General features: G+C 55.1%; 8 protein-coding genes across 8 annotated transcripts; 5 read left to right on the plus strand and 3 right to left on the minus strand.

Annotated features, from left to right (window-relative positions):
• Positions 1-1,227: 1,227 nt before the first annotated feature.
• CkaCkLH20_06313 (uncharacterized protein) lies at positions 1,228-2,550 on the plus strand (the record flags this gene model as incomplete). The annotated part of the gene is made up of 1 exon (XM_038889030.1): positions 1,228-2,550. The coding sequence occupies one exon, from the start codon at positions 1,228-1,230 to the stop codon at positions 2,548-2,550; it is 1,323 nt and encodes a 440-aa protein (XP_038745831.1).
• Positions 2,551-2,701: 151 nt separating this feature from the next.
• Positions 2,702-4,273, minus strand: CkaCkLH20_06314 (uncharacterized protein; the record flags this gene model as incomplete). Its single annotated transcript, XM_038889031.1, has 5 exons — positions 2,702-2,807; positions 2,871-3,014; positions 3,083-3,420; positions 3,492-4,063; positions 4,135-4,273. The coding sequence occupies 5 exons, from the start codon at positions 4,271-4,273 to the stop codon at positions 2,702-2,704; spliced, it is 1,299 nt and encodes a 432-aa protein (XP_038745832.1).
• A 1,058-nt stretch (positions 4,274-5,331) lies between these two features.
• On the plus strand, positions 5,332-6,216 carry CkaCkLH20_06315 (uncharacterized protein; the record flags this gene model as incomplete). The annotated part of the gene is made up of 1 exon (XM_038889032.1): positions 5,332-6,216. The coding sequence occupies one exon, from the start codon at positions 5,332-5,334 to the stop codon at positions 6,214-6,216; it is 885 nt and encodes a 294-aa protein (XP_038745833.1).
• Positions 6,217-6,579: 363 nt separating this feature from the next.
• CkaCkLH20_06316 (putative ribonuclease h protein) lies at positions 6,580-7,389 on the plus strand (the record flags this gene model as incomplete). The annotated part of the gene is made up of 1 exon (XM_038889033.1): positions 6,580-7,389. One exon carries the CDS (start codon positions 6,580-6,582, stop codon positions 7,387-7,389), a length of 810 nt encoding a protein of 269 aa, XP_038745834.1.
• Positions 7,390-8,002: 613 nt separating this feature from the next.
• Positions 8,003-10,085, minus strand: CkaCkLH20_06317 (Oxidoreductase; the record flags this gene model as incomplete). The annotated part of the gene is made up of 6 exons (XM_038889034.1): positions 8,003-8,032; positions 8,098-9,260; positions 9,308-9,440; positions 9,493-9,752; positions 9,806-9,838; positions 9,887-10,085. The coding sequence occupies 6 exons, from the start codon at positions 10,083-10,085 to the stop codon at positions 8,003-8,005; spliced, it is 1,818 nt and encodes a 605-aa protein (XP_038745835.1).
• Positions 10,086-11,589: 1,504 nt separating this feature from the next.
• Positions 11,590-18,131, plus strand: CkaCkLH20_06318 (subtilase; the record flags this gene model as incomplete). Its single annotated transcript, XM_038889035.1, has 9 exons — positions 11,590-11,736; positions 11,794-13,736; positions 13,791-13,900; positions 13,954-14,062; positions 14,117-14,204; positions 14,262-14,512; positions 14,570-14,685; positions 16,984-17,189; positions 17,319-18,131. The coding sequence occupies 9 exons, from the start codon at positions 11,590-11,592 to the stop codon at positions 18,129-18,131; spliced, it is 3,783 nt and encodes a 1,260-aa protein (XP_038745836.1).
• A 146-nt stretch (positions 18,132-18,277) lies between these two features.
• Positions 18,278-20,182, minus strand: CkaCkLH20_06319 (cytochrome P450; the record flags this gene model as incomplete). Its single annotated transcript, XM_038889036.1, has 7 exons — positions 18,278-18,322; positions 18,372-18,769; positions 18,832-19,512; positions 19,572-19,656; positions 19,703-19,794; positions 19,852-19,888; positions 19,940-20,182. 7 exons carry the CDS (start codon positions 20,180-20,182, stop codon positions 18,278-18,280), a joined length of 1,581 nt encoding a protein of 526 aa, XP_038745837.1.
• Positions 20,183-21,365: 1,183 nt separating this feature from the next.
• Positions 21,366-25,889, plus strand: CkaCkLH20_06320 (ABC bile acid; the record flags this gene model as incomplete). Its single annotated transcript, XM_038889037.1, has 1 exon — positions 21,366-25,889. The coding sequence occupies one exon, from the start codon at positions 21,366-21,368 to the stop codon at positions 25,887-25,889; it is 4,524 nt and encodes a 1,507-aa protein (XP_038745838.1).
• Positions 25,890-26,412: the final 523 nt, after the last annotated feature.

Genomic DNA, 26,412 nt, shown 5'->3' on the forward strand with positions numbered 1-26,412 from the left:
CCAACCACGGAGGGGCATCGCGAACATGCGGGGCCCGGCCGAGGCGGGGTTGCTTCCGACCCTTGACGGCCCCATAAGTCCCTTCCGGGGTTGGGGAGTCGAGAGGGTCTGATTGGTGGATGATGTGGGTCCATGACCGGCGCTGAGCGCGGCACGCACCGGGGCGGGTCCGGACGGGCCGGGGAGGGATGGGTTCTCTATCTTGATCTGGCGCGTGTGCCGGTCGGATGTGACGCTTCGTTTGTGACTGCGTTTTGGCTGGTCATGGGATTTGTTGCTTTCTTTTTGCTGAGCGGTATACTGCTGATGGGTATTAGGGATATGTCCGCTTGGAAAATCTCTGGTTTTCGTCGTTCTCTCCTTCTTTTCTGATTCTGTAGCGTTTGAGGTATTGAAGAACGGCGTACTAAAATGCCCATTTTTCGGTACTGCTCGTGCGGACAGGGAGACACTTTTCATGCCGCTTGATCACAGTAAAGCTCTGACCATTGATGTTTCGATCCCGCAATATCTCTCAAGCAGTCTGGATAAGTTGAAGGTTGTTGGCAATGGATGGTCTGTTGGTGTTTAGTTGACGAAGGTCTCTTACGCGGAGATTCACCATTCGACCTCCTGCCACTCAGTACGAGAACGAGATCAACGTAGGTGCGGTCTTTCTTGCCGAAATACGATCGTTGCTGTACTAACGTGATTGTAAGAGCTTAATCTCGCCTAGGGAGGTGTGTGCTCAGTTTGAGTTCGCATGTCGGGATGGAATGAAGGTCTGGCGGGCGGTCATTGGAGGAAAATTGGACGACGAGGGGTTATCTCGGTTCTTCCTTTACCATTTACTTCGATTATTTCTTCGCAGGATTCTGAGTTCCTGATATACTCTGAACACACGGTTTGAAAGAAACGTTATGTGTTTCTTTCCTGGTGTCACCCTGGCTGTGCGGGAGTTGAGTCTGCCAGGCGTGGTCGGATGCCAAGGCATTCCTGCTATGTTGTCCCATCCCGCTGTAATGTTCCATGCCTCATTCTTGGACGAAAACCATAAGCTGGAGTGTTGATGGACATACGTAGAACCCCGCAGAATATTGACAGACAATGTTTTTCTTCACTGTTTCTCGCGTCCTCGTAGCATTGCCATCGCCGTCTCCTCACTAGTCTAGCTGTCTTCGCCCCCATACCAGCCGATTTCGAGTAACAAAAAATCGAGAGTCGAACCGGCGGAATCGCAAGCCCACCATGGCCGTCGTGAAACAAGAAGAAGACGAGGGGTCCAAATTGGCCTCGATAGCTGACCCGCTCGCGAACGCTCCGCGAGCTCCGCGGGCCATGCGCGACGCAGCCTATGCCAGGCAGAACAGCCAAGCAGGCAGTGGATTCGGATCGATGCCCACGACAAGTCACAGAGAGCCGACTCGCAGGACCTCCGCCTGTGCCGGGGTGCAGAAGAATAAGGATAGAGCCGGCAGGGTACCGGAGCCGGGGCCGATGCCGATGAGGACGAAGGAGGAAGACGGAGCCGGCGGCGGACTAGGACAAATTTCAACACTGAACAACGGCTCCGCGACCCAAATGACCTACGAGGTTGTCGACAGAACTGCATTGGTTAAGAAAGAGGAGGATGCGGGGGAGAACAGGTTGGCATCGAAATACACGTCGCAGAGTGTCACTGTCGGCGCAGCCTCCTCGGGAACCGTGGTGAAGGTCGAGGCAGCCCAGCCGGCCTCTAAATTAACCCTCTACGCCGGTGGCTCTCCTCCAGCCCGCGCCACCGACGTTTCCAGCCGCTTCTCGCAAATCTTCGGTGTCACCGAGTCGCGCCTCGAAATCGTGAGCCCCGAGACCCGGCTTACCCACCTTCGATATCCATATCAAGAGAACGCCGCGTACGGAGACTCGCTCGTGGTCGCCGTGAAGGGCGTCCACCCAGGCTACGAATCCGGTACGAGGGGAACGAATCGGTCCGCGTACGGCGTGTTCTTCGGGCCGGAGTGCAAGATGAACAAAAGCGGACGAATCGAGGACGGGACGAACACGATCCGGCGGGCGGAGCTCTACGCGGCCGTGGCCGGGGCGAAGGCCGTTCGAGAGCTCTTGGAGAAGGCCCTCGAGGCGGCCCCTGCAGGTGTGGGTCACCACGGGATCAACCACCTCGTGATCAAGTCGTCGGAGGAGTACGTCGTGAAGGGCATCGCGGGGGGCGATCGCGGGGAGAGGCCGTGGATCATGAACTGGGAGGAGAACGGGTTCTTGACTGCGCAGGGCATGGGGGTGCAGAACCGCGAGCTCTGGGTGAGGTTGGTCGAGGAGGTGAGGACGTTGAAGCGGATGGGTGTGACGGTGCAGTTTTGGGGGGTCTCCGAGTGGAGGAATCAGGAGGCGAGCGGTCTTGCGGAGGAGCATGTGAGGGTTGCTCGGGAACTTGCTGGTTTTGAGAGGTTCATTACCCCTGCCAGACAGCCGTCTATGAATGCTGTAGATCGCAGTCGTTCGGAACTTTTTGACATTTTTATTACCCCTGCCAGCCAGCCGTGTATAGATGCCCGGGGGAGCAGGTGGTAATAATGGTTCGGGGGCGTCAGGATTGGAGTGTTTGGTCAGTTACTTGATGTACACCATGATACGAGGCCATGGTTTTGTGTGGTTAAGGAATAATGACATGAATGCGATTCGATTCCCCTGTGACGATCCACAACGCCGAAGTCCATTTGTTCTACATCCAGTTGCCTTCGTCTTCAACCAGTTGCCCCTTATCCGAAGCGTCCAGGAGCTCCTTGACCGTCCACGGCTTGTAAGTGTACCCGGGAACCCCGTTTGTACTGATAAAGGGCTTTCCGTGAAGCACATGATCCAGGCAAGCTTGATAATTATTCATTGCGTACTCTTCAGGGTCATGCTTCAACAGCCAACCTCCCAGCCTATTCTTCATGATTTCGGGGTGTTTCTTGACGTAGTCCCAATCAGTCTTGTGGAGAACCTCGCGGGTCTTGAAGCCCAACTTCTGGGCACAAGCGACACGCTCAAATCTTGATAGATGCGTGTTAGTATGATGTTATCAGGGGTTGAGAACATCAATATGTTGGGCTGCCCTCACCTGAGCTTATTGAAAACCTTCACACCGGTCGGGGTCTCGTCTTTACCGGAAATCCGGAGGCAGGTCGCCAGGGTAATGGCGTCTTCCATCGCCATGGTGGCCCCGGATCCCGAGGTCGGGAGGAACGGATGAGCGGCGTCGCCAATCTGGACCACGCGGCCCAGGGCAGACACCCATTTGGGCTGAGGATCTCGCCACATGACCTTCCAGCTTAGGACCCGATGGTCTGGGGTTGCGTCGATGAGAGCTTTGACGAAGGGGCTCCAGTTCTTGACGTATCTAAGCGCGTCATCGCACGACGTCGTCTTAGACCAACTTTCTTCTGAGTCTTCCTCATCCTGTTCATCTTATGAGATTGGATCGAAACACCAAAAACGCATATAAATGAGGGGAGTGAGGGCTTACTTACTCTATGAGTCAACAGCCAACAGATCTCAGTCTCCGTCTTCCCGATGACGATGTGGGCATCCGGCCCAGCAAAAGTACAAAAGTACGTCTTCGACTGCTGCAAAACCTCAGCAAGAACGGGATTCCGATACAGCGGCTCGATCGGGAACGTGACCCGGTAAAGCGCAAACCCGGAGCTGATCGGGGCCTGCTTCTCCCCGAGAACGAGCTCCCACGACCTCGAGCCCACGCCGTCGGCCGCGACGACCACGTCCGCCGTCAACCTGCGGCCGTCCTCCACAACCACGCCGCCCTTGCCCTCCTCCTCAAAGTACGAGACGGCGGTGTGCGAGAAGTTTGTCACGATTCCGAGGCCCTCGGCGTATTCGTGCAGGACCTGGTGGAGCTTGCTGCGGTAGATGACGAGGACGGGGACGTCCGGGGCGACGACGGGCCAGGTGCCGACGAGGGTGCCGTCGAACTTCCAGAGGTTTGCGAGGGGGTCTAGGGCGTGGGCTTTTGCTTTTTCCATGAAGCCTGGCCAGGATTTCATGGGCGTGCGGAGGGCTGGTGCTGATATCACGATCAACTCGCCTTTGTGGGGAGGTTGGAGGATTAGTTGCTCGGTCAGAAGTGAGAAAGGAGTCGAAGGTTGGTATACGCACCTAGGTCTTTGGCTTCATCTCGACGCTCGATGACTTTGACGTTGTGGCCTTTGCGGTATGACTCGATGGCGAGGGTTAAGCCGGCGATGCCGCCGCCTACGATGAGGATGGAGATGCCGGAGTTTGAGTCTCGTTCCATGGTGTTGGTGAAGTTGGTTGGATGAAGTGTGAGAGTGATATCTTATATCGTTTTCCGTCTCACCTCTTCAAGATAATGAGCACTTATATATAAAATTGAGGCCGACGGTATTGTTCCTTTCCAACCAAGACTGAAAAGTCCGCAAGCCCGCAACTCCGTAGTGGCTCTGGTTGACATGAAGCTTGTAAGTGTTAATGCTTGTTCATCAACATTCCCGCGCGGGAGCTCGCCCGCGCGGAAACCTCACGGTCTGGCGTATATGAAGTGACAGAACCAGTTATCGTGAGCGATAATTGCCTGTGTTCTAGAGTTGATTCTATGCATGAAGCAATGTGTTGCTTGTGACTATGGTCTTCTTGTATCTTGCTACCAATGTGCCGTCTCGGAGCTTCTTGACTCAAATTCTCGGTCATGAGTTTGGGTGGGCGGAATGCTCGCTATGCAACCCAACTGGGCTCTTGGAACTTGAAAAAGAGACTCGAGAGTGTAAGGGGGACGAGGTTCTCTGTTGGCTATTTCATTGACCAGTTAATATCTCAGTCAGTACACCATATCCAACGGTACACACGCGAATGACACATATGACGCTGAAGTTCATCCACAGTAAAGCGTAGAGAAAGCTCTCGAGATGCGCTTTGAGTATTCAGACCTCATGGTTGTGTTCAAATACAGCGGAAATGGGTCAAACACGCAAGGGGAATTGAGAACGGATCGAGTCTCATAATCTCTCAGTGACTTAATGAAATGAAAATGCTGTTTCCTGAGCTTGACATTGCATTTATACACAATTAGAGTTTCTAATAAGCACTAAACGTTGTGTTTTCTTCAGACGTGTCCAGGCTCATACTCAACATGACGGTGCTAGCGGAAATTCTCACTAGAAGCAGCTGGGATTCTTCAAAACCGAATCCTCGGTCATTCTCTTTTTGAATACGGAAGGCCAGCGAAAACAAGAATGAGACCTCCAGCGTAGGAATGAGCTTCAGTGATGCCCCACCGCCTGCGGTTTGCCCAACCCCGCGCCATCTCTACCCCCTGCTTAAAGCCCCAAACCCCGAATGCACACAACCTTCACCGAACATCTCAACACTCACTCACTTCAGTTTCTGACCATGTCATCAGGAACGGCCAATCCTTTACTCAATCTCTCCGGAGGGGGCGTCAAGCTCACATCCGCGCACCCAGCACCGGATGGCTGCCCCGGGCTGGTCTTCAACAAGTCGGTGGGGGATGAATGGCGGTGTTTCAGCCGGTTCCCGACCTCCGTGTCCGAAAGTTACGCAGGATGCGGCGATCTATCGCAACTTGAATTGACGCACGCGCCCCCCGGCTACACCTACCTACGATGCCCTTCGCCGGGCTCCGGCGGCGGCCTCGTCGCTCATAAGGACTCGCTCGTCATCGCCGTCGACGGCGCCTGCCCGCACAACGGAACGGACCGGGCGAAGAAGTCGGCGTGCGGGATCTACTTCGGAACCGGGAACTACGGGAACATGAGCTTTCGGCTTCCCGACGAACTCAAGGGGGTCCCGCAGAAGCACACCAACAACCGTGCCGAGCTCGTCGCTGCCGTCAAGGCTCTGAGTGAAGCCAAGCATTCGCTTGAGGTCTCAGGCGACGACGAGGCGCTTTGCGAGGTGAAGCGCATCATTATCAAGTCGGATTCGGCGTATCTCGTCGACTCCGTGGGAGGAGGGAAGAACGGGGAGAAGCCGTATATGATCAGTTGGCTGTTGAACGGGTTCAAGACTGCGCAGGGGGAGGTGGTGAAGAACCTGCAGCTGTGGAACGACTTGGTTAAGCAGATTCTTAGTCTTTGGGAGATGGGGATCGTGGTACAGTTTTGGCATGTTCCTCGCAGCATGAACGCAGATGCGGACAAGCTTGCAAACAGAGGCTTGGATGAGCAGCTTGACATTTGGAGATGTCCATGGAAGATATGAGGAGGAAGCTGCGTTCTTGTTGGAGGCAACCGTGATGATGAGTATGGTTCGTTTCTTCCATGTGGAAGGTGCAGAGTTTTCTTGACGAAGAGACAAACGCTGAACTCCTTCCTTCTCATTTCGCTTCTGCCACCTGCCGTTTCCTCTGATTGCACCTACCTTACTTCAACTCTCCCGTCTCCAGACTTTCGACTTCAACTTCCACGTTCCAACTTCAACTTCTACTTCGACTTCCATCTCCATCTCCATTCATCGCAGCTGGAGATTCTGTACGCCCAGTCATCGATCACCCTTGCAAGGCACGTTAAGAACCTCGAGAAGGCAAGAGAAGCCTCGCAGCCCATATAAACCGCACAGTCAGCCATGGTATCGAGCTTTTGCGACAGTTCGCACACCCACTTGGAGGTACGATGTCGTCCCGCTGTCGGTGGAGACCCAGAATTCCATGAATACAGCCGCTTCCCAGATTCTTGGGAGCACCTCTACCAAGGCGACATCTCCAGCCTCGAAGTCCGCGTGCTTGACCGCCGCGACATAGATGTGTTCACTCATGTTCGCTGCCTGAGACATGACACCTGCTTTTGCGGCTGGGATGACTGCCACATCGATTCGCTGATCGTCGCCGTCGACGGCGCTTGTCCTTTCAACGGTCAAGCTGGCGCGAACAGGTCTGCATGTGGCATCTACTTTGGTCCAAACAACGCATTCAACATGAGCTTCCTTGTGCCCGATGAGTACAGGCGAAACCGGGAGGGACGACGGGTTCGCCGCGCACATACAAACCAGCGTGCCGAGTTGCGTGCCGTCGCAGAGGGCTTGAAGGCCGCCCAGCGCTTTTGTCAACGAGGATGGCGGCATCATCCCTTTCGATACCGGGGAAATCCGTGTGTGGTGCGTCATATCGTCATCAAGTCGGATTCTGCGTACATTGTCGACGCTATTGCAGGAAGAAATGGACAGCCGGGGTGGATATCTCACTGGGTCAACAACAACTTCCACCGTGCCAATGGGGAACCAGTCAAGAATCGGTACCTCTGGGACTGGATCCTCTCGGAGACAACCGAACTTTCGTCTATGGGCGTTACTGTCGAATTTTGGCACGTTCCGCGCAGTCACAATCGAGAGGCCGATGCCCTTGCGAACGAGGCCTTGCGAGGCAATGCGTATCGCTGAGAATGACGAGTTGAGTTATGCCTTAGTGGACCTAGGGAGCATGTGTCTTTCAATATCAAAAGCGGAGGATCTTGGAATTTGGGTTCCTCGTTGAGGCCTCGATTATGTGTTTAGCTATCTGTTTGATCAGCAGAAGGGAGGTCGTGACGTTGCGAATTGTGGGGTGTAAAGGCTCCGGCTACACTACCTGGCTGTACCATGTTTCCCGGGGAATTCATATCTAGAGGAAGTCAATATGAATATGCTGTACTGTAGCTGTAGATGAGGAAAACACTTGCAACGCCTAAGCTTTTCTCTCCGGGTCCAACATGCCCATGATGCATCCACGGACGAGAACAGCCTAAGAGTGACTGACGATCGCCCACGCATGATTGGAAATCACCATATAGTCAAAACAATCATATCGACACTGCGCGCTTGTTCAGTTTATGTACTACCAGCGCGATGAAGCCATGAATGCAAATCGGATGTGGACTGCCGCTATGTGCCAGCGGATGCCACCACTGCCTTGCCAGCTGCCCCAGGGACCTCTTCCAGCGTCCGCCAGTCCACTGGCAACGTAGTTCTTGCAAAAACACCACATCTTTTGTACCACTGTCCAGTCCCCGACGCTTCATTGCCTAGCCTTGATCAAATCAACCGCCTGGGAAAATACAAATCAGTACACGGCACGTTACTCACTTCATCTGAGAATGCAGCGCGACTCACCTTCTCGGCCAGCATATACACCGTCTGCTGCGTATTCGCTCCGGGCAGCAATGGCATGATGCTCCCGTCAACGACACTGAGCTTCCGCGTTCCGTGCACCACCAGATCTTCTCCGACGACGCCTCCCATCTCCAGAGGCTTCTTCGCCGCCGTCGCGATCGGATGAAAGTTTGTCGGTATATACTGCTCCCGAATCCAGCTCCTCAGCGCTTCACCCGTCACGTTCTTCCCCGGTGACGTCTCCCTCGGCTCGTACTGCTTAAAGTCCGGGCTCGCCATGTACTTGCGCATGAACTCGATGACCTCAACCATGATATCCATATCCGTCGGGTTGCTCAGCGCGCGGTAGTCCACGATCGGCTCGGCTTCCGGATTTGCGGGATCGATGTTGATGGTGCCGTGGCTGACGACGTGCATGCTCATGACGATACCGCCAGCGCCGCCCATCAGCGGAAGCCACATCATGTTGGTGTTCTTGCTTCGGAGCAACTTGGCGTGTAGCTTTTGGAACTCGGCATAGCCAGCGATCACGGTCGGGTGGGTGTTCTCCGGCAAGAACTCGGCCGGATCCTGCGCCTCATATCGTGCCGCGATGTCCTCGAAGTTCTCAGTCATTGTCGGCAGGCCGATCCAGGCGCCCAGGTTCGGGGCAGCGACACTCCATGGGTCGCCGTTCGCAGGGACTTCCGGTCCTTTGGGACTGCCGTTGCCCCATTCGTATCCCACGCTGAGGTACGCATGGTCTTGGAAGTTCTGGCCCACGCCGGGAATGTCAAGCAGGACCGGGATCCGAGCTTCTTCGAGAAGGGCCTTCGGTCCGATACCACTCAGTTGGAGGACTTGTGGAGTGTGTACCGCGCCGGCGGCGATAATGACCTCCTTGTTCGCTTTGACGGTAATGGACTGCCCGTCACCATCGCGGGAAAAGAACTCTACCCCAGTTGCCGTGGTTCCATCGAAGACAATTTTCCGGACTTTGTGGCGAGTGATGACCTCGAAATTTGGTCTTTCAATGCTGTCGTAGTGGCCGGTTCTTGAGTACGATCTTCGGTACGTTTTCGGGTCGATTGAGGATGGGAACCAGAAGAGCCCGTTGTCGCCTCCTGCGCCATCGAGAGGTACGTCCATCCTCGGCATCTTCTTCACCGCTTGGTATGTAGGGACTAACACAAGTCAGAAGTTTTCTTCTCAAGCCTTTGGACTTTCGAACTCAATGTCGGGTTCTGATACTCGGGGAACGAAGCGAAGATCTTGGTGCTCTCCTCCATGCCCCAAGCAGTCGGGTCCCATGTGATGTTGAAGACATCGGCGAGCTCCTCATCAGGGGGCGTGAAATGAACGGCCTACAACCTCAGTCAGCCAATCTTAGCCGGACACAAGATCGAATGTCTCTACCTTCTTGAAGTAGGGCAGGATGCCGTCCCAGTTCCACGTCGAATCGGGCCCTCCTAATTCCGCCCAGCCATCATACTCAATCTTGGTCCCTCGTACCATGACCATGCCGTTGATGGCGGAGCTACCGCCCACACAGCAGCCTATCCAGACGAATTGTGTTCTGTTGTTCATCTCCGGCTGGGGAACGGAGCTGATATTGTATTGAATCCCGGGGTCATTGAAGTTTCGGCCGCGGCCAGCTTCGATAACCTCATCCGATACTACGAAGCATAAATGTAAGTCACGAGCCGTGTTGAAAAGATGTGGTACATACTCAGGTGGCAATACTCGATGACCAGTACAGAGTCTAAGCCGTTGGTGAGCAAAGCCTCTCGCATTGGTTCCTGTCACTAACATTGTCCGTCTTCACTCAGCCTGTCGGCAACTGTCAACCCCGCTGTCCCTGCTCCAACGATGACATAGTCGTATGAGTCCTTGACTTGTTCCGTTCTTTCGAGAATCCTCGCAGACTCCAGAAGCATAGGCTTGGCGAAGACTGGTGAAGTCGCCTGTAAGACCAGGGCGCCCGCAAGCGCAGCTAGAGATCGAATCATGATGGCAGCGGATGCCAAGACGGATCTCTATGGAAACTAAAACCTCACCTCCTCGAAACACCTGAGGGAAAGGCTCGATTCCTTTAAAGCTCATCATTTTTCAATGTCCAGAGTCCAGTGTGCCTATGGATTTCTGACGGCAGACACCTGCTTCCGAAAGGCGACATCTTCAATATAGCCGTCAGCAACTGATGCGGGGACGGCGCAGGAAATGCAACCGTACCTCGGACTCGAGATGAAGATGCGGTCGGGCAACGGTTCCGAGGACGACGAAGTCATTCTCATTGGAAGATCCAAAGATGGGCAAACGTGGGGTAAATCTGACAAGCGTCAAAAAGCTTCTCGCTTGGCGGTGCCGGCACATTCACGTTCGACGCCAAGACGCAGCAGATTCAACCGGATGCAGTCAGCACAACCTTCTGCTTCAGACGCCTGTAATGAACCATGATGACTTCACTGGAGGCTTGTTTTTGGAGTTTCAGTGAAGCTAGAAACAGTTTCTACCCACAGCACCGCCGGATATTCCTGCCAAGAGACGACGGCTGCAAGGGCGGAACCCCGGCCGACCGAGTGGAATCTCCTCATTTCGAAAAGCAAACATGATCTCCTCTCATTTCATCCGCCCTGAGATCCCTGGATCGGCCGAGTGTCCAGACTAAAAAGTTCCTGAGCCAGTCTTTGGGTCCAACTACAAATGCCATCCGCTCTCATTGTATTTGCTGATAACAGTCTCGCCATTAGTATTCCGACTATCATTGTCTGATACCTAAACGTTCGAGGGATGCCGAGTGAGCCCTTGAGATGCTAGGGAACTGGTTTACTCTCGCATCAAGGCGTAGGTAGACCGATCGACATCTGTTCGAGTTTGCAACAGCGCAGCTCGACAAGAGTGGGCGAGACATCTCCAAACACCTAGGTTATGTTAATGTTAAGCGGATCATCGCGTCCACGGATCGCTCCGGAGCGGATTCTGGCACCATTCAATCCGGAGCCCCAGACAGTGTTCCCCATGGCGCGCCTCCCGCGATCCCACTTCCCAATTATCGTCCCATCCCACCGGCCTCCGAGGACCGGCGGCTACCAACTTCAAATACGAAGATGAGCAGTCATTTAGCGCCAATTTGCATGCAGATAATACCAAAAGTCGCATGGAATTCTGCTCGTTAGATAAACCAAGCTCAAGACGGCAGGTCGATGCAAGGGCGCAACTTCGCAAATGGCGGGTTGATGGCTTGGCTTTCATGGTGAGGTTCCGTCGGGGGTGGAGATGTCACCTCGTCGACTGCCGAAATTGGACAAAGCTGCCGGGGGTGCCTCCGTGTCGATATTCGATACGAGATCGTCAACAGAAGATGGCATCACGCCAGTTGGGCGACTCAGACGGCCGGAAAGTCTGATAAAAGACGAAGACTTCCCCGCGATGGTCATGAGGTGTCACGCATTGAAGCTCAGCTCGATCGCCCGGATTCTGAGATCCTGTCATTCGTTTTAAAGTCGACCGACCATGCGTGTGGCGAGCGTCCTCGTTTCCGCGCTGGCTTTGGCCGGCACGGGTGTTGCCAAGATCTCCAAGCGTGCCGTTGACGACGATGCCCGTCCGTCCAACGACACTGCTGTGGCGCCCAAAAAGTTCATTGTTGAACTAGAGCAGGTGAGCATCTGAGACAAGTGCAGAATGAAGACGTAATGGAATACTGACTGCTGCCAGGGAGCCGACAAAGATGCCCTCGTCAAAGAGATCGAGGCCAAGGCCGGAAGCAAGGTCCTGAAAGTCTTCGACTCATCCATCTTCAGCGGCATTGCCGTTGAGTCCGACAGCGAGAACACAGACTCGCTTGAGGCTCTACTCCCGGTCGTCAAGGCGTGGCACTCCACCCGGATTCAACTCGCCCCCGTTGTCACCGGAGACTCCTTCAGCGACGATGCCGCCGCGCTCAACTACTCCATCCACTGGATGACGGGCGTAGACAAGCTTCATGAGCAAGGCATTTTCGGCAAGGGTGTCAAGGTCGGTATCGTGGATACCGGCACTGAGTACACCCACCCGGCTTTGGGAGGATGCTTCGGAGCCAACTGCAAGGTCGCGGGCGGATATGATTTTGTCGGTGACGAGACCAACTGGCCCTTCCCTGGCGAGGAGAGACAGCCGGACGAGGACCCCATGGACCAGGCCGGCCACGGGACCCACGTCGCCGGTATCATTGCCGGCAAAAGCGTGGAGTTTACCGGAGTCGCTCCCGAAGCCACCATTTACTCGTACAAGGTCTTTGGCCCTAACGAAGGCACTGGTGAGGAGGTCCTCATCGAGGCTTTCCTGCGTGCCTTCTCCGACGGCGTCGATATCATCACTGCTTCTGTCGGCTCGACTGGTGGCTGGAGCCAGAATGCCTGGGCTCTGGTCGCGGACCGCATCGTCCAGCAGGGCGTTGTTGTCACTATCGCCGCTGGTAACTCTGGTGACGTCGGCCCCTTCTTCGCCAGCAGCGGAGCCTCCGGAAAGGACGTTCTCGCTATTGGGTCTGCCGATGCCTCCATTGTTTCGGCTCGCCAGTTTGCCGGTACCTTCAACCTCGACGGCCAGTCGAACCGAACTATTCTCGGCTACCGTCCCGCCGAGGAGCTGTTCCCTGCGGAAATTGTCGGTTGGCCCATCGTCCCTGTTACTCTCAACATCAGCGTCGAGAACGATGCCTGTGAACCTTTGGCTGAGGGCATCAACTTCAACAATACCATCCCGCTCGTGCGGTTCGATGAGGGCTGCGAGGATTGGCAGAGGCAGAGATGGGTTCAGGAACGCGGTGCCAGGTTCATGCTCTTTTACCTGACCGACAGGCCTGTGCTCGGTTCGTCTGGCAGAGGCTGGGCACAGAGCGACTGGGGTCTGTTGTCCAAGGACGCCGGCGAAGCTATTGTCAAGACTTATATCGCTGGCGGCAACGTCACTGCCGACTTCTCTCTCGACCAGAACAGCAACTACGTCGCCATGTATAACTCCGGTGGCGGCAAGCCCTCTGTCTTCACTTCGTGGGGAGGCACCTTCGACCTTGAGCTGAAGCCCGATGTTACAGCCCCCGGTGGCCGCATCTTCGCTCCCTTCGTCGGCCATCGCTACCGCGATCTCTCCGGCACGAGCATGGCCTGCCCGTACGTCGCCGGTGTAGCAGCACTCTACATCTCCGCGCACGGTGGCCGCTCCGTCCACGGCGCCGGCTTCGCCAAGGCCCTTCACGCTCGTATCACCGCATCCGGCCGCGCGATCCCCTGGTCTGACGGCAGCACCAAGGACTTTGGCTTCTGGGCCCCTCCGATCCAGGTCGGTAGCGGTCTGATCGACGCCGCCGCCGTTCTCAACTCCACTTCGCAGCTGTCCGGAGAGATTAAGTTCGCGCTCAACGACACGCACCACTTTTCGCGCTACCACCAGGTCGACATCACCAACACGGGCGCCACGGAGCTCGAGTACCGCTTCCAGGTGCAGAGTGCCGCCGGGTTTGAGTCGTACTGGACCCCTGAAGCTGCGTCGAACCCGGATCTCATCGCTATTCCTCGCATCAAGGATTTCCCCGAGATCGTGCCGTTCAAGATCGATGCTGTTGTTGGTCTGCCATCCGGTACTTTCAAGGTCGGACCTGGGGAGACCAAGACTGCCAAGTAAGTTTTGTTGTAGATATGCAGTATGGGGTGACCGACTGACGCTGAAATAAGGTTCACCTTCGACATCCCTCAAGGGCTGAACTCCTCTAGATTGCCGGTCTGGAGCGGCAAGGTCTTGATCAGCGCGAGCAATGGCGATGTTCTCTCGGTGCCCTACTTCGGTACGTTATCCCTCGTCATCTGAGGCTTGCCCATACTAACCATCATGAAACAGGCGTTGGCGGAAGCATCAAGCATGACATCGTCGACATGTTCTACACCTCGATGGGATACCCGAAAATCGCCTCTGGCGTGAACCGAACACTAATCACCGAGAAGTCGAGGTAACCCCAGCCCATCTCTCAACTCCAGAGGGTCCAGCTAACACAAGTCCACAGCTTCAACTTCGACCTCTCCCTCGCGGCCCAGGACTTCGTCAGACTCCAAGTCGCCCTTACGTGGGGTACTCGCGAGCTCCGTTGGGATGTAAGCATCAACCGTTCTGATCCGCCGTTGACATTCATCTGCTAACCGCCGCGACAGATCTTCGAGCCGTCCTACGAGGAACGCGAATGGGTCTACCCTCCCGTCGTCGGCTCCAACAAGTACATCGGCTCCGTCGCCTCCTTCGACGTCTACAACAGCCCCAACTACCCCGTCTTCGACCCGGCCACCGACAGCGTGAACAACACCTTCTCCTACCCGCTCCAGTACCAGCCGCGCGACTCCCCCTACGAGTCGTGGTGGCTCGGCAAGCTGGCGGACGGCTCCCAGATCAAGCCCGGGAAGTACAAGTAAGTTGAGACCTTTTGCGCGGCGCATGTCCGAGTCTGACGTTTGTGATCTGCTAGGATGCGCATCGCCGCTCTGGTGCCGTTTGGAAACCCCAAGGCGTCGGATAACTGGGAGATCTACCAGACTCCTGTGATTGAGGTTCTGCCTCTGCCTGCTGGTAACACTACCGCCAGTCTGCGTCGCAGGGTGTTTTGATCGGGTTCCCTGCCATCTGAAGTAAACACCACCTTCCGATGTATATAGTTCCGTCAGTAGAACGACAATGACTTGGTATATAGTAATCTATACCTCCGGATTTGTGAGCGGTGTAGGGTTTCCGCGGTCATCTTATCTTGTGAAAAATGACCGAACGACTGCTGTGAGAGTCGCCGAGATGTCTCACGTCGTGTATATTCATCTTTCGAGTGAGGATGAGTAAGGAGACACAATCTCTCCACCAACATCAAGACATCTCAGCGTCAATCCGAAATAGGTGCGATGATTCCGCCACGGAGCCGACCGGATCGGAGGCGCGTGCATTTCCCGATCACCTTGAACGGCGCCGAATCAGGCCCCGTGCGTTTCCGATGTGGAGGCACTCACCGTCCGAGCGGGGCCGGGGCCGGAGTGTTGGTAGGGCCCCGTTCCCGGTGTGAAGTACGGATGCGTTTCCAGACGCATGCTCGGTTCCGTGTTTTTGGAAGGCCGAAGTTGAGTCTGCGGAGTTTCGCCGTTATTGCTATGTTGTTGGGATGAGTTCGGGCCACCGTTGCCGCAGCGTCCTGGTGTGCATCCGATGGAGCTGGGTCCCGGGTTCGGGGAACAAGGAGGGAGGTCCCGACGGACAATGTCATGCTACTGGTCTTCAGCATTCCGAGCGGTGAGAGAGTGGATTGGGCTGTGACGAAAGGGGTGGAAGAACTCAGGCCTCCCGACGTTTGTGTCTCACCGATGTATACCGAAACAATATTCGGTGAAGCGTCGGTGAGGCCAGAAATCTCACCATTTCCTCACATCCGCCCAAACCAAACCCTCTGTGCCAACTTCACCAACGCAACAGAGTATCTGTTGGCATTCTTCCCGAGCACAAAGTACCGTTTCACAGCCGTTCCAGGAACTCTTTCGAACCGCGATCAACCGCCCATCAAAAGCCGAACCTCACTCGCTCTCGGGTGCGTCGAGTTCATCCTCTCTCCAGAAATCTTTGGTGTTTTGTCAACCCCCAGAGCGCTCTTGTCTCACACCGAAGAAAAGCGCATGGATTTCCCCGATTCACCGTGCCGAAAACCCGAAAAAAGGACGCGCAAGGATCTCGCGCTGGTAGAACAGGGTGAGAGCATGATAGAAGCCACACAGAGTACGCGTACCGCAAAACCAACAACACCTCGTAAAACCCGAGATTCAAAATTCGACAGCTTGCTTCTGCACGCCCTATTTCTTCTTTCTCCCGCTTTCTCGAAACACCAAAACGCTCCTGCGTCCATCCGTACTTTACACCAAACACAAGAACTACGTTAGGCACATTTTAAACCTCGGATTCGCATTACTGACAGAACAATGGCAAACCCCGCATTCGTATTCCTCCTCTCCTCAACGGTCCGGAAGTCGTTCCCCGCAGAGTGGGGGGGATTCTTAGTCCCCTAAGCCACTTGGTGATCTGCGCAAGAGATGCCGCAAAGCCGCGACATTGCAAATCATATGCCGGTCCCGTATTCGGGACCAGCCGACGCTCTAATTGGACATGGTGAGGGAAAAAAGGGTCAGGGGTTCTCGCATTCTCTTTTTTATCAACCGCTTTTCTCCCATCGCGTTTCCCGTCGTTGGCGTTTCCCCCACCCCTTCCCTTTTTCTCCCTTAATTGTGTGCGTATACGAACCCGAGCTGGTCAACCGGCCGGCCGCTCCCTTCCTGCCTGCGTGCCCCCTCGGTTCAGCTACAGCTCCGTTAACGTCATTCTCGCGAAGTCGGTTTTCTTGAATGATGGAGAAGCGTACCCGACGACTCGGGCACAAGAAATCCAGAAACGGATGTGTGCGTTGCAAGGCGCGCCGGGTAAAGGTACGACCGCGTGCAAACATTGGTGGTCTTTTGGCGATGGAAACGTGTCTCAGCTGTTGGAGCGACGGATTGACGAGCGTTTGTCGCAGTGCGATGAGAACCGACCGTGCCATCGATGCGTTGCACACGGCGCCCACTGCAGTCTCTTGGACCCTCACCCGGCGGTGACGGGGCCGCTGACGCCGCCCACGACCTCCCAGACCCCGGGTCAACAATACGTCCCGGTTCCTCCCCACGGGATCCATGAGTCGACGAGGACAACGACGACGACGACAGCTGCGACAGCCGCAAGCGATGCCAGTTTGACGCCGACGGCAGGTAAGGACGAACCTGATCTGCAATCCCCCACCCCTTGTGTCTTCGTCATCCCCTCCATCTTGTCATTCATGCTTGGCACATCTTCCGAAGCTCAAAAACTGACAACCTCCGAAAGCGAGCACGTCACCGTACGCAAACGACCACCACTCGGCGGTACTTGCGACCGGCGCCGCTCCGGACCCCCTGGACCTCTCCGAGGATTGGCTGCAGAGCCTGCGTCTGATGCACCACTACAGCACCGTCACCTGCAACGAGTTGCCGCATGATGCCTGCACCGAAGAGCTGTGGAAGACGGCTATACCCGAGATGGCATGTTCCCATGTAAGCTTTTTCCCCTTACCACCCCTCTCCCTCTGTCCCCGGATTACCATCGTAAGAACTTAATCTTAATTCGGAGAATTGTGTGGTGTATATGCGTGTGGTCGCTGATTATAGTTTGCGCGTCGGTAGAAATTCCTAATGCATGGCTTGCTTGCTGTCGCGGCGCTGCACTACGCCCACAGCCACCCCTCGGAGCGGAGGAAGTGGGACATCATCTCGGTGCACCACCAGAACCTGGCGCTTCGTTTCTTTGCGACGCGCCTGAACGACATCGACACGACCAATTGCGAGGCCTACTTCTTCCTCGCGACGCTCATCTTCATCGTTAGTGTGTACTCCGTCGCCCACGCCGAGACCCTTGGCCGGCCGGTCGGTCTCGGGGACGTCGCACAGTCCTTCAGGTTCCTGCACGGGGTGAAGGGGATTCTCGATTTCCAGCCGCTGGAGCAGTGGAGGCAGCGCGGCGGGCCGTTGGACGTTCTCCTGCGGACGCCGCAGATCTCGCCCGGGATGAACACCGCGAGCCCGTTTCAGAAGCGGCTCGACGCCATAACGGCGCTCGCGAGAGAGGTCCCCGCTTCGTTCCACGACGTCATCAACGAGCAGACTGTCTGCGTACTGGCGCTGGAGTCGCTGCGCAGATCGCATCAGATTGTTACCACCGACGGCGAAAAGCCCGGCAGTGTTTGGGGCTGGTGTGTAACGTTGCCGGTGTTGTTCATCGAGATGGTCGGGAACGGACATCCGACTGCACTGGTGATTCTGGCGCATTTTGCTGCGTTGCTGAGGATGTGTGAGCATGATGACTGGGCCTGTGGAGGGTGGAGCAAGGGGGTGATGCTGATGGTCGACGATGTCATTGACGACGAGTGGAGGCCCTGGATAGAGTGGCCTAAGAAAAGTTTGTTGGAGAAGATAGATGTTGATAAGATGGATATGTAAATTGATACCCCTTTGCCTTTAGTAACCTAGCGACCGTCCCTATAGATGCTTCGCGTGCTATGATGATCCAATATTCTGAAAATCTTCCTGATACATGAAATGATGGTCATAAATTTAAATAAAAGAAACCTGCGCTTCAAAATAACTCAGAGCTTTCTGATCATGACAGTTTTGCTGGGATCGGGCATTGACTACTCAATTGTCAGTATGAGTTCACAGTACGGGTTTAGATCTACTCACGCCCGCGCCGAACTTGATGTTCTCATATCGCTCAGTGAGACCATCTGGCATCTTGACCTCGTAGTTGCACAAGATGTTGGCCATGATCATCTTGATCTCGTTGACGGCGAAAAAGCGGCCCGGGCAAGCATGACGTCCGTAGCCAAAAGTGAGATGGGAGGTGCCGACGCTGACGAATTGGCTCTGAGCAACGACTTCTGCTGCCTTGGTACCGGACTCGGCCTCGTCCTTGGCCTGGCGGAGCTTATAGTAGCGGAGAGCATCGAATTCCTGGGCGTTGGGGAAGACTTCGTCGTCGAGGTTTACACCGCCGGCGGGAATTTCGATAACGACGTCTTGCGGGATGACCTGACCGTTGGGGAGTTTGATGTCCTTGAGGACCTTGCGCTGGAAAGAGCCTAATAGTACAATTAGAATCTGTCAAAGAGTTTGTCCATGACCAAGAAATCACTCGACGTACCGACGGACAACGGAGAGCATCGAAGAACCTCCCTCAGGAAGCTGTCCAGCTTCTTCATGTTCTGCAATGCCGGGCTGGTAAATTCGCCTCCAGTTTCAAGCAGGGCTTGCTGTACGTCGTCTCTCAGGATCGGGATCAAATCGGGCTTGGCGGCGAGCCAGTAGAAGGCGTTGGTCGTCGTCAAGGAAGTCGTGTGGATGGCGGCAAAGCTGATACCCAGCTGGTTCTGAGCCAGGGCTCGATCCGTTGACTGTCCGAACTTGGCCTGGCCGTTCATCATCCACTGGAGCATGTCGTCGGGCTCCTGGTAGTCATCACTCTTGGCCTCCTTTGCCTTTCTACGGGCTTCGACGATGGGCTTGAACACGGCCTCAGCCTCGACGATGCGACGGTGCAACTTCTTGACCGGAGGCAGGAACGGCGCGACGAAGGGGCGAACGAAACCCGGGAGAAATGCGACGATGTGGACGGCGGTCATGAGGTCGATGGTGTAGTTGATGGAGGCATCGATGTAGCGCTCGTCTCTGCAGAGTTCGGGGCCGATGAAAACACGACCAGAAGCCATGGCGATGATGCGAAGGAGTTTGGAGTTGATGTTGACTTCGGTCCATTCGTTGGATTGGGGGAGTTCGAGGCGCATTGATTCAACAACTTCATCTGCGATGGTCGCGTTGAGACGGGCTGGCTACCATGTTAGCATACCTTACCTACTTGGCACTATACTGCCATGGGCGACTCACGAAGGGCGGGTGTCAAAGACGCTCGGACTGTGTGCACCACAAGAGGAGTGTCTGTCTCGACCTTGGTGTACTTGACTTGCATGGACTAACAAGTTAGCATAACGATGACTGTGAAACGTATTCCCGCTTACCTCGTCAATGGCCTTGTTGAAACTAAGAACATCGTCGGGAAGCTTCTTCAAGTCGGGAAGATACTTTGGTGGAACGCAAACAGTGTCACGCTCTATGCGAGAGTTAGCGGGATGCTAAGATGGGATGGGGTAGTGTAGTGTCGCTGTACTTCTTAACGTGACGACGCGGAAGATGCTGTCCTTGAACTGCGGAAAGAATTAGTCTAGTAGAATGACGGGTCCATACTCCATACTCACCTTCCTGTAGCCTTCAATGTAGTAGTCCGCTCCCTTCCCCGCTGCGAATTCTTTCCTCCGCTTCCATGATCCTCCTTGACCTCCAACAATCGGGACGTTGGCAAGCGGGTCGACCTTGAACCAGCTTTGCGCCAGGAGGGCAACGACGATAAAGATGAAGCCTGCGGTGGCAGCAGGCAAGTGCTTTGAGATTTGGTCGTCGAAAAAGCCTGCGGAGGCGACAGTATCGGTAACGTTCGCCATGATGGGTTGCTGTTTGATGCAAGTCGAGGCGAGAAGGAGGCACCTTAGTCCAGACGAACTGACAGCATCCTCGCCTTATGTAGTTGATCCATCATCTCGCATCATGACGGAGCATGGGTTCGTCAAATGTCGGGCCCGTACAGCCCCCGGGTCACAAATGAACGGCGTCTGGTCCGTCGCGAGCCCCTGAGGTCCAGCGCCAACAGGTCCACCACGCGAGCCATGGTTCCCCGCATAAGCGCATTTCCAGTGATTATGATTAGAGATGCGGTGTCAAGGGATCCACCTGGAATTGGTGCGCTGTAGCACTCGCGTGGGAGGACTTTAGTTGGCTTCGGATCGCGATGTTTGGTGATGCAGATCCTTGGTGTTTGGCGGGCCCCGGGACATCGTTCAAGGGTGAAGTGTCGGATTCGTGTTCGGATTGTGGATCGTCTCGTATCCCATGGAGATTGGCCATTGGCGGCTGCCAGCTGGAGTTTGGGACGGAAAGAGATGAACCTAGAAGTCGTCCAATTGGATGAGATGATGCCCCACATAGAGCTGCAGTCGGAAAAAGCAACGCCGGTTTCCGGGATGTCCTGGTCTGTGCTTTTTCCCGAGGACTCTTTAGTCAGCATATAGGTAGGTACCTGCGTACCTTAGGTAAGATTAGATTTGGCCCCCAATGGATTATTATGTCATCGCCGCAAAAACATCGGCGGTTAATTTCTGTCTCATCCCTCCCGGCGGCACTTTACCTTAACTGACCAGCGGTAAGTCTGGAACCGTCGGGCCCCTCCCGTTCGTCCTCAAGACTTGTCTTTGTTCCAAAAACCAGACTCGATTGTTTCGTTCGCAGACTTGCCCTTTACACAAAGCATTTTTGTCCAACCTCACCACTAAACATCGCCGAATGCGGATCATGACTTCGACAAGACGGAACATGATGGTGTTATCCGGAGATAACACGTGAGAGATCAGGTGCAGGATTCGGCAGCGATTACTTAGCGAATGCGACTTTCAGGCAGAGCGGTGAATCGGAATCTGTACCCGTACGGTGAGGTGGCAATCATCAACCCAAACCAACAACCTCATCACCCTTTGTGGTACACGACCCCGCGCGGCTGGCTGGCGGGCAAATGGTCTCGCGATCAAGGTTCCAACCGTTTCAACCCCGGAGACCCGGTAAACACCTTTGATCATGAACACCGACGCAAACTTTGACCAGAGCTTCACCCAACAAGGTGGCCACCGGCTGGCGCTGTACAGCTATGGCGCCCTTCAAGATATCTTCAGCGGCCCGGTCCTGCGTGCCTCGCAGCATGCAAACTTCAGCAATGCCACCTGGGTCTCCGCGACTGCTCTCGACGCTATCAAAGTCATGGACTTCACGAACCTCGTACGCGCAGCCATAGCCGCATTTCTATGGTGTCTTGTTGCAGCTCGCCCGCTGATTCGCCAAAGACCCTCTTGGTGCAGTGCTTTTGCCCAGGAGTCCCATTACTCCGATGCCCTTCACCCTCCACAGAAGAAGAAATGGACATTCTGGACCGTCTATCTTTTCATCGTCGCCGCAGCTGGTCTGATTCAAGCCATCTCTGCGGCCGTTACTCCGCCCCGGAGCCCTTTCATTACATCAGATCTCATCCCCTGGCTCGGTGCTGTTCTGATCACAGCCATTGATCGCCCTTCGAAGACACCAAAGACGCTTCTATGCCTCTACGTCAGCATACTCGCGTGTGGCGTCGTTTCGACAGCCTTCAGCTATAGACTCCACGGGACAATTTCCGCCTCGGTTCTGGCAGACCCGGTCATTGCTCTTGCAGGACTCATTGGCATTGTTGCAATGCCGATGCGTGATCCCCGACTTGGCGACGACGGAATCGCTAATAAAGATCCCTCTCACGAACTTCGCAGTCCAGAGGACAACCTTACTCTGTGGAGGTTCATGACGGTGTCGTGGATGGGACCCATGATCGCTAGGGGTTCCGAGAAACAGCTCCATGAAACGGACGTCTGGCAGCTTCCCTTCGAATTTCAGCACGATCGGCTTCACACCCTTTTCCGTGATCTTCGTGGCACAATGATGACGAAGCTCATCTCGGCCAATGGAATGGATCTCATCATACAATCTTGCCTGGGAATGATCGAAACCGCCGCGAACCTCTCGATCCCGCTTCTGCTCAAGCAGCTTCTTCAATCGATCCAAAACGGCCCGCAAAACATGGAGTTGTCTGTTCTCTACGCAATTGCCATCTTGGCTGTTCGTCTTGCGGCTTGCCAGGCCGCCGTATTCCAGCTGTGGTTCTCCAGACGTTGCTATGAGAGATCTCGGGGTGAGATGATCACAACGCTCTATGCCAAAACACTTTCACGGAAGTTCTTCGGTCAGCCTGCCGCCGAGAAGATGCTTTCCGATGAACAACAGGTCAACGACGACGATGATGACAGCGACGCAACCGCAAACGAATCCGACGACAGCGGCGATTCCACAGGTCGATTTGGCAGGATCCTTGCGTGGCTCCGGCCGCAAAAGAAGAACCAAAAGTACCAGAAGTTAAAGACGCACGAGCATAAGCAGCCTGCTACCACAGGAAAGATCCTCAATCTTATGAGGAGTGATGTTTACGAGGTTGCCCAGCGCTTCTGGGAGTTTCCCTCCCTGGTTACGAAGCCGCTCCAGTTCATCTTCTCCTTCGTACTCGTATGGGAACTTCTTGGGTGGTCCTGTGTGCTTGGAATGGCTTGCGTTATTGTTGCCCAGGTTCTCAACACCTTGTTTATCGCCCAGCTGCTCAAGAAGGAGCGAATGCGCCGAGCTGCGACGGACGCTAGATTGCAATCAACGTCCCAATTCGTCGAAGGAATCAGGCATCTTCGATGGTACGACTGGCAGTCCAAGTGGCTTGACAACATCATGGTAACGAGGCAACATGAACTCAACACCAGAATTGTGACCGGGCTCTGGAGGATTGCCATTGCGACCATCAACATTGCCTCCGGAACTCTCTTTCCTGTTGCCACCTTCTTCGCATACACCTTCCTCGCTGGCAAGACCTTGACGGTGGATGTTGCTTTCCCGGCTCTTCAGCTCTTCGCGATGTTGGAGACTAGCTTCAAGGAGCTCCCCAATCTCATAACCGTCGTTCTCAACGCCTCGATCGCGCTCGGGCGTATCGAAGAGTTTATGAGTGAACCGGACAAGGATGGGGTTTACTCTGATCACCTCACGAATGACATCAAATTCGGCAAAGCCACGTTCGCTTGGCCTGGATACGCTCGACCAGTATTGAGGAACCTCGACCTCAGCTTTCCCCAAGGCCTCACGGTGGTTTTCGGCAAGGTCGGGTCGGGCAAGTCGGCACTTCTACAGGCAATCCTTGGAGAGCTCGATCGTCAAATGGGAGACGTTATCATCCCGACCGAGCCGATTGGATTCTGTGCTCAAAGCCCTTGGCTGCAACACATGAGCATCCGCGACAACATTTTATTCTCCGCGCCGTTTGACGCAGCCAGATATACACAGGTACTCGATGCTTGTGCTCTGCTCCCGGACTTGGCTACTTTCAAACACGGCGACTTGTCCGACATGGGCGAGAACGGTATCGGCTTGTCTGGCGGCCAGAGAGCGCGAGTTGCTCTAGCAAGAGCCGTCTACAGCCAGTCTCGCGTGCTTTTGCTGGATGATCCCCTCGCTGCTCTCGATCACCACACAGCCGAGTCCATCGTGAAGAAGCTTTTCCAGGGATCACTGGTGGAAGGTCGCACGGTGGTTCTCGTCACCCACCGAGTTGATCTGTGTCTTCATCTGGCTCAGCAGATGATCGAGGTCACCGACGGTACCGCTCGGGTATTGAACTCGGAGGAGGCGTCTGCCGAGATCGCCAAGTTTCTGCTTGAAGATGACGACCAGGTAACGCACCAGGATGAGCATGAGCACACCATTGATGAAGGACAGCAAAGTGCCGCCATACCCAGCAAATTCATCGAGGAGGAACACCGCGCTCACGGCGGCGTCATGTTGTTGATCTATTGGACTTACATCAAGGCTGGAAAGCTCAAGTGGTGGGCCGCGCTTGTTCTCGTTTTTGGTCTGTTCCGACTGGGAAGCCTCCTCAACTATTGGTTCCTCAAGGCTTGGGGCGAGTCCTACAAAGAGGAGACTTCGACTCAGAATGCAGCTTCTGGTATCGACTCTTCTCACATGTTTGATGGGCTACCCAGTCCCGATGCCGATTTGCGCCCGTGGCTTCTCGTCTATCTCGGAATCGCTCTCTTCCAGGCCTTCATCTTCACCTTATCGGAGGGACTTGCTCTGCTCATGATCTACAAGGCCGCCAAGAATCTTTTCCGACGGGTCATCGAGAAAGTCAGCCGTGCGACCTTCCGCTTCTACGATGTCACCCCCGTCGGGCGTCTGATGAATCGCCTCGTTTCCGACATTGGAATGATCGACGGAGGCATCATGTCTCCGCTGCAGCAGGTGGCCTGGTGGTCGCTTGCTTGGTTCTCGAGCATGGTGGTCATTGCCTCGATCACGCCTCTATTCCTCGTATTCTCCATCGGAATGACGCTTTGGTTCATGTACATTTTCATGCGCTTCCTGCCTACGTCGCAGAGTTTGCGCCGGCTTGAAATGGTCTCTTTGAGTCCGTTGATGTCCAACTTCGGCATTCTTCTCGATGGTCTGGCGACCATTCGCGCATTCAAAGCTCAGCATCACTTCCAGAACATGAACATCGTGGTTACGGATGCTTTTCAAAAGATGGATCACTTCTACTGGAGCTTGCAGGCGTGGCTCATGTACCGGTTCGACGCGCTGTCAGCTCTTTCCACGTTCGCCCTCACTGTTCTTGCTCTATACAAGGGCCTCTCACCAGGCTTAACCGCATTTGTTCTCACTACAGCGTCATCATTTGTGGAAGCAACGCACAACCTTTGCAAGCAGTACGGCACCCTGCAAATGGACTTCGTCTCAGTCGAGCGTGTCATCGAGCTCTTACACATTCCCGAGGAGCCTTGCGGAGAAATCAAGCCACCGGCCACCTGGCCTCATCACGTCGATGACGTCAGCTTCGAAAACGTTACTTTGAAGTACGCGCCCCATTTGGATCCCTCGCTGTCGAACGCCTCCTTCACCATCCCCGGCGGATCAACCTGCGCCGTTCTGGGCAGGACAGGGTCTGGTAAGTCCACCCTGGCCCTGGCGCTTCTCGCTACCATCCACCCATCGGAGGGTTCCATTCGCATCGGAGAATACAACCTCTCCGACGTCGACGTTCACATCTGGCGACAGCGAGTCAGCTTCGTCGCTCAGGACCCGGTCCTCTTCCCCGGTACCCTACGGGACAACCTTGACCCGTTGCATCAGTTCACGGATGTCGACTGCATCGGAGTTCTGCATCGCGTATTGGGATCCAATTGGGATCTGTACATGCACATCGAAGGCGGCGGTAAGAACTTGAGCCAGGGACAGCGCCAGCTCGTTGGTATCGGTCGGGCTGTCCTGCGGAGGAGCCCGATCGTGGTGCTGGACGAGGCCACGGCGTCCATCGACAAGGAAACGGCTGCCCGAGTGCAGGAGGTGTTGAGGACCGAGTTGACGACGAGCACGGTTATCACCATCGCTCATCGACTCGAGGCTGTTCAGGATGCTAACTATTTCATCCGCCTGGACAAAGGCAAGGTGGTCGAACACGGGCCGACGCAGGGCCTGAACCAGTAGTGCATTCTGTTTGCTATTTACGTCGCACTATATACGAGCATCCCATTGAGGGGGGGCATCAACAGTTACCTTGTCATATACTATAGTGGCCAAATAGAGTTGATTTTGTGTTGTCTCACGCTACAAGTTCTCAGGCATTTGTCAGTGACTGGGCTGAATGTGAGAAATGCCGATGAGGCAAGTCTGGAACCGCGATCGGGCTTCACGAGTGCTGACTTTGGCGACGGCCTTGGCGGACAGCACGGCAATATCGGCAAGGCGGTTGAGGCTTAGTGCAACGAGCGCGAAAGCGACGTTGAGGCTCATCAATGAGCTGATGTGAATAACGCATGGCGGTATAGCCCGTCTTGTCTTTACTCCAGACGTGGTTCGTGCAAGGCAACCCCTGCCGGCGAATGTGTCAAACTGATGAACCATCGGGTCCTCCCGAACATGTCACAAGCCCTACGGCTGGGTCGGCAGGAACTGGTTTCTGGGGTCGACTACTCTGGCATGGCCCCCAAAGGCTTCATTCCGGAGGATC

The sequence above is a fragment of the Colletotrichum karsti genome (assembly GCF_011947395.1).
Source record: "Colletotrichum karsti strain CkLH20 chromosome Unknown Scaffold18, whole genome shotgun sequence".
NCBI lineage: Eukaryota > Fungi > Ascomycota > Sordariomycetes > Glomerellales > Glomerellaceae > Colletotrichum > Colletotrichum karsti.